Source organism: Setaria viridis, chromosome 8 (assembly GCF_005286985.2).
Source record: "Setaria viridis chromosome 8, Setaria_viridis_v4.0, whole genome shotgun sequence".
Taxonomy (NCBI): domain Eukaryota; kingdom Viridiplantae; phylum Streptophyta; class Magnoliopsida; order Poales; family Poaceae; genus Setaria; species Setaria viridis.
In genome coordinates this window covers 40,210,769-40,220,953 of record NC_048270.2, presented here as the reverse complement: position 1 = coordinate 40,220,953, position 10,185 = coordinate 40,210,769, and the positions used below count along the sequence as shown (strand labels likewise).

Sequence of the window (10,185 nt, the reverse complement as noted above, 5' to 3'; positions counted from 1 at the left end):
GAATGGGATACATGGGCAAGCCACATTCTGGATGATGGGTTTCTGAGTACTCCATCCTTGAAACCACTGGTCCAGAGTCTATGGCTTGGTTTCGACGATCTTCCCGTTCAGCTGAGGACTTGCTTGCTATACTCTACCATATATCCTCCGGAGTATATTTTTTATAAGAGATGCTTGGTGAGAAAATGGGTTGCTGAAGGATTTGTTTCGAAAGTTGAAGTAGCAGAAGCTTACTTTGACAAGCTTGCCTCCAGGAATCTGTTGCAGTGGACGGGGATGATGTACGCAGTTGACCCCATTATGAGAGCCTTCCTCGTGTGCAAAGCAAAGGAAGATAATTTTATTGCTTACGATGGGGCCGGCAACTCCAAACAGATCCGTCGCCTTTCTCTCAGCACGGATCGCTGTCCAGATGAGGATGTGCTGTCTCATACTCGTGTTGGGGACCGCCTCACAACACACCCTGAACGACACTTGCAGGGACCTTTTTCTCTGAACCGATTCCAACCTCGTTCCTTTCCCCTCCTTACGAAGTTAACATACTACCGAAGTTAACTATCACGAAGGTGTCCACTTTATTGTTTTGCAGGAAGGGACTCGCGAAGTTAAAACCCCATGGAGCTCTCAGCGTTTCGGCTTCGTGAAAACTCCATTACTAGAAGTCGAAGTTAACTGGCTTCGACTAAAGAAGGCGGGAAGTCTACCGAAGGCTGCTCGGTCTCAACGGAGCTTACAAATGAAGAAGAAGACAGTCAAGGTGGCTCCGGAATCGCTTTGTAGCAGGACGACTCCGTAATAGGAGTCTAGTATGAGGTCGGATATGTAATTTTACCGTGACAGCGACATCTCAGATGAGAACCAAGTTACTGTCTTGTACGGAATATTCTTAGGTTGTAGTGGTTGAGTATGGGTATAACGGGGATGCGGAAATGTAACTTTATGACTCTATAAAGGGAGGCGAACCATCCCCTCCAAGGACACGAATCATGGTTAGGACAACCACTGTAACATCTGTCTGAACCACGGTTATTTTCGTCCATCGTGCTCTCACAAATATTGGGGACCCCCAACATTTGGCGCCCACCATGGTTTAACCCGTCAAACAGCCCACGATGCCACCACAACGCAAAAAGAGACCCGCAGCTCAGAGGGAAGACAACACAGAAGAAACCAACCAGCTCACGATCCCTGAAGCCACACAGCAAATCTGTCGAGGGAACCAACGCGAAGGGTCTGTCCACTAAGATTGTGGATATGTGCGGCGGGCCACCATTTGATTTATGTCCGCTAGCAGTAATCTGTTTGTCGTCAGCATGGGCAGAGAGCCACCATGTGCAAGGTGATGATGCGGAATGGGATACATGGGAAAGCCACGTTCTGTATGATGGATTTCTGAGTACTCCATCCTTGAAACCACTGGTGCAGAGTCTATGCCTTGGTTTCGACGATCTTCCCGTTCAGCTGAGGACTTGCTTGCTATACTCTACCATATGTTCTCCGTTTTTTATGTTTAATAAGGGATGGTTGGTGAGAAAATGGGTTTCTGAAGGATTTGTTTCGCAAGTTGAAGTAGCAGAAGCTTACTTTGACAAGCTTTTCTCCAGGAATCTGCTGCAGCGGTATGGGGACATTCACCCGATTATGCGAGCCTTCCTCGTGTCCAAAGCAAAGGAAGATAATTTTATTGCTTACGATGGGGCCAGCAACTCCTCGCATGCCAAACAGATCCGTCGTCTTTCTCTCAGCACGGATCGCTGTCCAGATGAGGATGTGCTGTGTCGTGCTCGCTCCCTTATTATTTTTGGTTATGAAACCCAGCTGGATGGTGTCCCCTTCAAGGCGTTCAAAAAGCTGCGAGTGCTAGAAATACATCACAGCAGTCGTCCAAGGAATGGTCATCTGGTGGATATATGTGGGCTGATCTGGCTCAAGTGTCTGGTTCTTATGGACTGCGGTCATATCACAGAGCTCCCACGGGAGATTGGGAGACTGCAAGATCTGGAGTCCCTGGACGTGACAGGTACACGGATTAGTAAACTACCAACGGAAATTGGGAAACTGCAGCACTTAGAGACTCTGGATGTAAGCCGGACACGGGTGAGAGAGTTGCCTAAGGAAATAAGACAACTGCAGCATTTGAGGACTCTGGACATAAGAGAAACCGAGGTCAGAGAGCTACCCTGGGAAGTTGAAAACTCCATAAATGTGCTTATTGGTGACTTTGATTCTGATAAAATGGTGAAGTTGGCAGAGGCTGTCAGCCCAGACTGGGTTATCTCCTCTTCTGGAGCAAATTGCAGGGGGGCCTTATCCATCGTGTTCCTCGATCCTTTCAACCCGAGGTGTGAACCTCTACAAGTTCCGCTGCTTAGAGTTGCCGGGAGACACATGGAAATCCCGCCGTGAGTCAAGCAAGACTTGTGCAATGTCTGCTCCTTAGATATCAGTCTCTGGAAACTGGTGGAGAAAGACCTCGAGTTTCTGAAGACGCAGATGCCCAACCTACAGGCTCTCCAACTAAGGTTTGAGGTCCTCCCACGGGATCCGTTTGCCATCACTGGTGGAGGGTTCTCAAAGCTGGAGACGTTCTACGTCGATTGCCGTCTGCCACGGGTGATCACCTTCAGGGAAGGAGCGATGCCGAAGCTGAAACATCTTGAGTTCAAGTTCTACACCGGCACAGCAAGGCAACACTACTCCATGGGCATCAAGCATCTCGACAGTCTTGAAAAGGTCGTGTTCCGATGCTCCGAGTACTATACAAGTGACAGTCCGGGCATCCGCGAGACAATTGATGTCCTGAGAAAAGAAGCCGTGGAGCACCCCCAAGAGATCACCCTTTGGGTCAATGACAAACCTGAGGTTTTCGGAAACCGTGCAAGGAAATCTGAAGGCCTTGGCCTTGACATTGAAAAGGAATTTGAAGAATGGGAAAAACAAATTGAGAGAAGGGCAACGGAAATTGCAGCCGTGAAGGAGCGCATTCGTGAACAACGTCTTCGACTATCGACGGCAGCAGAGGGGCGTGCTCAGCGGGACAAGAACAACGCAAGGGCTGGAATTGAAAAGGAAATTCAAGAAAGGAAAAGCAAACTTGAAATCAGGGAACAACGATTGAGGGAAGAAGAGCGCTACTATAACATAAAATAATTTACGTTTCGCTGGGCCTAAACAAAAACATATTATATATATCTTTTTTTTTCAAAATTGGACCTTCCTTCTCCATGACTCTATGTGACATTATCTGTACGCACACTTGATTGTCATTATTTTTCCAGTTTAGTTTCTCTTCGTCATATGCAGTGCTAGCTTGCACCATGCATCTGCACACTGAACATTCTGCATCGCTTGTTCCTAGCAACTTATCCATCCAATTATTCCAACATTTTTTCAGATAAAAGTCGCCATATGAGTATGATTCACGCTAGTGATCCAGTTATGTTAATTATTAGCTTCCATATTAAATAGAGTTTTAAAATATTTGAAGTTCATTAAGTAATAAACTAAGGAAAGAAAAAACCGAAGTGAATTTATTTAACACTTGGAAGCTGTTCTAATAAGAGGGATGATAGAGAGACATTAAATAACTTACTTTGAAATTATATATTTCAAAATATGTAGCACTTGATCTTGTAAATATTAGTAAAATGCATGGGACCTTTACACTGCACCTTATCTAGTGTGCTTGTCGAGTTTCGTAACATTTAAAGTTCAAACGCTATTTTATTGAGATGCTCCCATGTAGCAGGTATATTTAACTACAACCCTAAGCGGGATATATGAATAATAAATAGCCTACTTTGAAATTAAAAATTTCAAAATATATGGCACTTTGCATTGCGCATGTTACTAAAATGGAACGTCCACACCATATACATGGGCATGTCAAGACTACTACATGGGCATCAAGCATCTCGACAGTCTTGAGAAGGTCGTGTTCCGATGCTCCGAGTACTATACAAGTGACAGTCCGGCCATCCGCGAGACAATTGATGTCCTGAGAAAAGAAGCCGTGGAGCACCCCAAAGAGATCACCCTTTGTATCAATGGCATGAAACCTGAGATTTTCGGCAGCGGTGCAACATGGATAAGCCTTGCCGATAAGGCTACCATTGAAATGGAACTTGAAGAATGGGAAAAAGATATTAAGAGAAGGAAAAGTAAAATTAAAGAAAAAAATTGAAGAAAGGTGGGAACGACGTCTTCGACTATCGACGGCAGCAGAGGGGCGAGCTCAGCGGGCTGGAATTATTGGAAAGGAAATTCAAGAAAGGAAAAGCGAACTTGAAATCAGGGAACTTGAGCTCAGTTGCCTAAGGAAGTAGGAAAACTACAGGAGTTGAGGACTCTGGAGCAAATTGCAGGGAGAGCCTATCCATCCTCGTGCTCTTTAATCATCTCTACAAGAGGTGTGAAGTTCTTCCAGTTCCGATGCATAGAGTTGCCGGGAGACACATGAAAGTCCCGCAGTGGGTCAAGCAAGACTTGTGCAATGTCTGCTCCTTAGATATCAGTCTCTGCAAACTGGTGGAGGAAGACCTCGAGTTTCTGAAGACGCAGATGCCCAACCTGCATGCTCTCCAACTAAGGTTCGAGGTCCTCCCACGGGAGCCGGTTGCCATCACTGGTGGAGGGTTCTTGAAGCTAGAGACGTTCTACGTCGATTGCCGTCTGCCACGGGTGATCACCTTCTGGGAAGGAGCGATGCCGAAGCTGAAACATCTTGAGTTCAAGTTCTACACCGGCACGACAAGGCAACACTACTCCATGGGCATCAAGCATCTCGACAGCCTTGAGAAGGTCGTGTTCCGATGCTCCGAGTACTATACAAGTGACGGTCCGGGCATCCGTGAGACAATTGATGTACTGAGAAAAGAAGCTGCGGAGCATCCCAACAAGATCACCCTTTGGGTCAATAACATGAAACCTGAGGTTTTCCTCAAGACAATTGATGTACCCTTTAAAGAATGGAAACGTGAACAACGTCTTCGACTATCGACGGCAGCAGAGGTGCGAGCTCAGCGGGACAAAAACAACGAGAAATTTGTATTTTTGACACTCTAAACACGTGGTTTCGCAAAATTGACACCCCAAAGATGGACTTCGTAAAATTGACACCCAAAACGTGAACACCTTGATTTTCTTGACATTTTACATTATTTAGTCATTTTATTTTTTATTTTCCATTTGACAGGCTAGTGTAATGACCAAATTGCCCTTTTGTTACCTGGTACGCTCGGTTGGGCAAATTAATCGCTGCTATTCGTTGCGCTGTCCGCCCGCCCGCTCGCGACGACGCGCCGCCGGCCTCCCTCCTCGCGAGGATTCCTGCCGCCGCCCGCCCGCCTCGGGACGCGCCGCCGCCCGTCCAGTTTGCTCAAACAACCATGGTTTGCCAAGGTCGACGCGATGGAGCTGCTGAGGAACGAAGAGGCGGAATCGGCGTTGCCCAAGAAGCAGCTACTCGTGGCTCCACTGCTCCAGCGGTGTGTGTAACCTGATGAGAGTCCTTCGATTTTTGGTGTAAAGAACTAAAGATCTGATCAATCTATTCAAATGAGCAGATCATGTAATCGCTTATTGATTTTTGAGAAGAAAATTTCTGGTCCTATTGTCGGTGCTCTGCCGTGAACATCTCAGCTGAATCTACAGCATATCTGAATTTTGGTAGTCCACATTCCAGAATCGAAACAATATGTACATGCTGTTCTGTTGTGTATAACTATATATGCATATAATAGTAGTACATATAATAGTAGTACCAGATTCAATGGTGGTGGTGTCTGCTGGCAAGCAGCGATATGGGTTCATAGTCCAGACACCTGAACATCGATGCTTTTGTCCGTGCGTAAACATGATTACATAACAGTTTGCTCAGATGCTAATTGAACAAGCAACAGCGCAACACAGATGAACAGGCTCTGAACTTTATTCCGGAGAAGTACTATTCTGATCAAGAAACAGAACATATAACTGTGTGGTATAGGAAAAGCATCAAATGTTGCTCTACGATGGTCCACTCAAAGAATTTCCATTACTGAAGTACTACAATCTCACTAAAGTGTGTTTACAAAACTCAGAAAAACTAAGATAAACTAAGAAAAATTTCTCTTGGGAGTTCATCCGATTTGTAACTTTCTCTTGGGAGTCATCTTTTTTGGTGGAGTTGCAATAGGCATCCTTTGTGGAGTAGTGGTGGTGGCATGTGAAGAGCTGCCCTCACCCAGCAAGAAGGCAAGACGGCTGCATATATAAGTGATTCATAGTTAGATAAATATTTTTTATTGTCATTTGTACATTCATGAACACAGATTTACTGATATATGTGTCATTACTAATTACCTTCTAGTTACAATGCCTGGACTGTCCTGTAGTATTTGTTCTCTAGTTGGTCTTTGTGGTGTGCTAGCTTCATCTGGCCTTGCTCTTGTACTGTTCTTCCTAGGTTTCCTCTTCCTGTAATTAAATAAAAATAATAATTTATGGCTTGAGGATATAGTTTAAGCTTTTATGAAAAAATAGCACTTGCCTTTTCTTGGTTCCATTAAGTGGACACTTGTAACTAGCTTGCCTGTGACCCTTTAGACCATACTTAAGGCAAGTCATTGGCCCTCTTATCATTTTCTTCCCCTTAGCATTGATGGGAGCAGTGTTGTCATCATTGGCACCTTTCTTCTTGTGGCCACCCTCGAGACATCCTTTGATCCTCAATTTTCTTTGTCTTCCAACATTTCTCTTAGCAAGTGGTGCACTCACAACAAATGGGAGTTGTACTTGTGGCCACTGTGATTTGCCTGTCATTGGCTCAATCTCTCTACCATAAGCTGCCTTAAATCTGTCCACTGAGTAGTACTCATGCACAAACTGCTCAAGGTCTACTCTCTTTTGTGATGTTACAAAGGCCAAAACATGCTCACATGGCTTACCAGTGTGCTGCCACTCAAGACAAGTACATGTCTTCTGATTAAGCTTCACAATATGCCTTTCACAATTATTGCTATTGTCCCAAACTTCTGCACTCCAATTAGCAGATTCCACGACTTTCAAGTGCCCCAAACCTCTGGTATTTGCCCTCAGCTGAACCATAACCCCTGGTAATATCCTTCCAGCCATGAGTCTTTCTCCAATCCTTCTCCTCTTCCTCCACAAACCCATGATCATCTCTCTCACCTTGTCAGCTAGTTCAGCAATAGGTAAGTCCTTAATGTCTCGGATCCAGTTATTGAAAACTTCTGCTACATTGTTAGTGACATAGTCACACTTGATTTCTGGATTGAAGGCACACCTCATCCACTTGAGGTTATGGTACTCTTTTAACCACAGCCATACAGCATTTGATTCTTTAAAAATTGATTCCATATGTTTTATGAACACTTCTTCCCTATAAGCTCTTGCTGCAGGATACATCTGGCCAAACCGATGGAACCTTTTCACAAAATTCTTCATAAGATGGAAAAAGCATTCCCTTTGTTCAACATTGGGAAACACCTCCTTCACTGCTTTCTCCAAACCTTTGCAAGCATCTGTGCACACTGCAAGAAGTGGAGGATCTCCAATTGCATTCTTAAGCTGATTCATAAACCAAGTCCAATTATCTCCTATCTCAGAAGCAATAAACCCATAAGCAAGTGGATACATCCAATTGTGACCATCAACTGCTGTAGCTGAGGCTAAATGACCATTCCACCTTCCATTTAGTGCAGTAGAATCTATACCCAGATATGGCCTACATCCTTCTAGAAAACCATCAATGCATGGTTTAAGTGCACAGAAAAACCGATGAAAATACACTTTGCCATCTATTTCCAGTACTTCAATCTCTACAACACTTCCAGGTGACCTCTTCAGTACCTCAGCCTTCCATCTATATAGCATCTCAAAACTCTCTTCCCATTTACCATAAACCTCTGCGAGAGCTTTTTCTTTCCCCCTCCAAACTGTGTCATATGGAATTGTGATAGAGTATTCGTCCTGCAGTTTTTTCTGCAATTCTATAGCTCCAATATTGGGTATATTTCGAATGATACTCACAGCTTTGCTAGCTACCCACTTCTGAGATGGTGTTATGGTCTTCACCCTACTGCTTGAAATACAATCATGTTGATCAACTAAAAAAGTTACCTGTAGACAAATCAAGAAAAAATAATGAGTGTAATACACATACAAATAAAGACAATTACGGTTGGTTACTTAATAATATTTCACCTTTATTGTTTTTTCATTAGCTTGCCTTCTGCCAACAATCCTCCAAGGGCATTCTTCACTAGACTTGCAGAACCCTCTAAACCTTTCCTTCGATGACTTCTCTGTACCTAGCTCAAACTCCTCATTAATGGCAAATTGCCTCACAGCCAACCTAAATTCATCCATTGATGGATACATAGTGCCAAGATCCATTTTTGGGTGGTCCTTGTCATATGTAATCACTACCTCATCTGCTATGGCATCACTAATAGGAATGGCAGCACCTTCGGTATTATCATCTCCCTGCTCACGCATTGTACGACCATTTGGTTCAGCCACCTTCCTCCTCTCATCCTCATCCCTCAGGCCCAAGATCACATATAGCTGATCCTCACTCATTGGTTCAATTCTTCCTTCCTCATCATGTGTCTCTACTATCTTTAAGTTATCCCAATCGACTTGTGGGATAGGTGAAGAAGCCTCAGGCAACAACAATGGAGCATCGATATTGCTCCCAATGGCAACCTCTGAATCATGCCTGCTCCCAACAATTAGGAAATCATGAACACGTAATCGATTGATTCATAAGTGTTAATAATTGACACATAAAAGATGATAGCAATACCGTCTAGATGAATCCGTTGGATCAAGTTCCATTCCGTCGGCCTGGATCGTCTCAATTTGATCCCTGAAACAATGATAGTAGTAATATAATTATAAATCTGTTGATAATCACTAATCGCCATCAGTACCCCTTATGACATCCAAAATTTCAAACAAGGGTCATGCTAATTGACCAGTTAGACTGCCAGGATCAAAATTCACTACCGAAAAAAACCAGTGACTATCAAGCATCAATATTTGTTCGAGAAATATAAACAATGTAAGGAGTGATGCTCCTGCACCACCAAAAACAAACAATATATATACTGTCAAATTGAAATGTAAAAAAAAAGATAAATAAATATTACATCGGATGAACAAAAGAGACATCTACTAGTACACGCAATTGCCTAGACCACTTGGGATGCTTCCACCGATCTACTAGTACACGTGATCTGTGCAAGCAGAGAGATAAGCCTTTTCTTTTATTTGAAAGATAAAATTTGCAACAAGGTTCGATTCTGGTATTGTTACCGAGCAGGTGCAAGCGGCGACGGATGCGGAAGGTATGCGGCTGACGAGGCAGCGGAGCTCGTCGCGGCCGGCTGGGATCGCCGGACTCCGAGCTGCTGGAACGGCGTCTTGCCTCGCGACAGATTTCCTCGGACTCGGCGCGCGTCTTCCTCGCGATGGCGTCCAAGATCGGAATGGCGGCGCCCAAAAGACCTGGGCAGCGATTAATTTGCCCAACCGAGCGTAACAGGTAACAAAAGGGCAATTTGGTCATTGCACTAGCCTGTCAAATGGAAAATAAAAAATAAAATGACTAAATAATGCAAAATGTCAAGAAAATCAAGGTGTTCACGTTTTGGGTGTCAATTTTACTAAGTCCATCTTTAGGGTGTTAATTTTGCGAAACCACATGTTTAGGGTGTCAAAAATACAAATTTCTCCAAAAACAACGCAAGGGCTGGAACTGAAAAGAAAATTCAAGAAAGGAAAAGCAATCTTGAAATCAGGGAACGACGATTGAGGGAAGAAGAGAGCTACTATAACATATAATAATTGCTGCAATAATGGATTTATCGTTTTATGCACTTGTTCGCTGGGCCTAAACGAAAGCATATATATTATATCTTTTTTTTTCAGAATTGGACCTTCCTTCTTCATGACTCTGTGACATTATCTGTACGCACACTTGTTTGTCATTATTTTTCCAGTTTAGTTTCTCTTCGTCACGTGCAGTCCCAGCTTGCACCATGCATCTGCACACTGAACATTCCGTATACCTTGTTCCTAGCAACTTATCCATCCAATCATTCCAACATTTTTTCAGATAATTATTTGCTTCCGTATTAAATAGAGTTTTAAAATATTTAAAGTTCGTTAAGTAACAAA

The 10,185-nt window shown here is 43.7% G+C and overlaps 2 protein-coding genes across 2 annotated transcripts; one reads left to right on the top strand and one right to left on the bottom strand.

Moving 5' to 3' along the window:
* Nucleotides 1-1,641: 1,641 nt before the first annotated feature.
* On the top strand, nt 1,642-3,150 carry LOC117834672 (disease resistance protein Pik-1). Its single transcript, XM_034714202.1, has 2 exons — nt 1,642-2,342; nt 2,448-3,150. Exons 1-2 carry the CDS (start codon nt 1,642-1,644, stop codon nt 3,148-3,150), a joined length of 1,404 nt encoding a protein of 467 aa, XP_034570093.1.
* A 2,767-nt stretch (nt 3,151-5,917) lies between these two features.
* Nucleotides 5,918-9,623, bottom strand: LOC117833969 (uncharacterized). Its single transcript, XM_072295772.1, has 6 exons — nt 9,322-9,623; nt 8,810-8,872; nt 8,206-8,722; nt 6,526-8,121; nt 6,343-6,452; nt 5,918-6,243 (listed from the first exon to the last, which is right to left on the bottom strand). The coding sequence occupies exons 2-6, from the start codon at nt 8,839-8,841 to the stop codon at nt 6,120-6,122; spliced, it is 2,379 nt and encodes a 792-aa protein (XP_072151873.1). The 5' UTR covers nt 8,842-8,872; nt 9,322-9,623; the 3' UTR covers nt 5,918-6,119.
* Nucleotides 9,624-10,185: the final 562 nt, after the last annotated feature.

Excerpts from the sequence above, each read along its gene's own strand:
- LOC117834672 (XM_034714202.1), top strand. The coding sequence starts at position 1,642 with ATGCGAGCCTTCCTCGTGTCCAAAGCAAAGGAAGATAATTTTATTGCT. Across the intron at positions 2,343-2,447 it reads CTCGATCCTTTCAACCCGAG|TCTCTGGAAACTGGTGGAGA; the intron begins GTGTGAACCTCT and ends CTTAGATATCAG.
- LOC117833969 (XM_072295772.1), bottom strand. The coding sequence starts at position 8,841 with ATGGAACTTGATCCAACGGATTCATCTAGACG. Across the intron at positions 8,122-8,205 it reads CTAATGAAAAAACAATAAAG|GTAACTTTTTTAGTTGATCA; the intron begins GTGAAATATTAT and ends ATTTGTCTACAG. Across the intron at positions 6,453-6,525 it reads ATGGAACCAAGAAAAGGCAA|AGGAAACCTAGGAAGAACAG; the intron begins GTGCTATTTTTT and ends AATTACAGGAAG.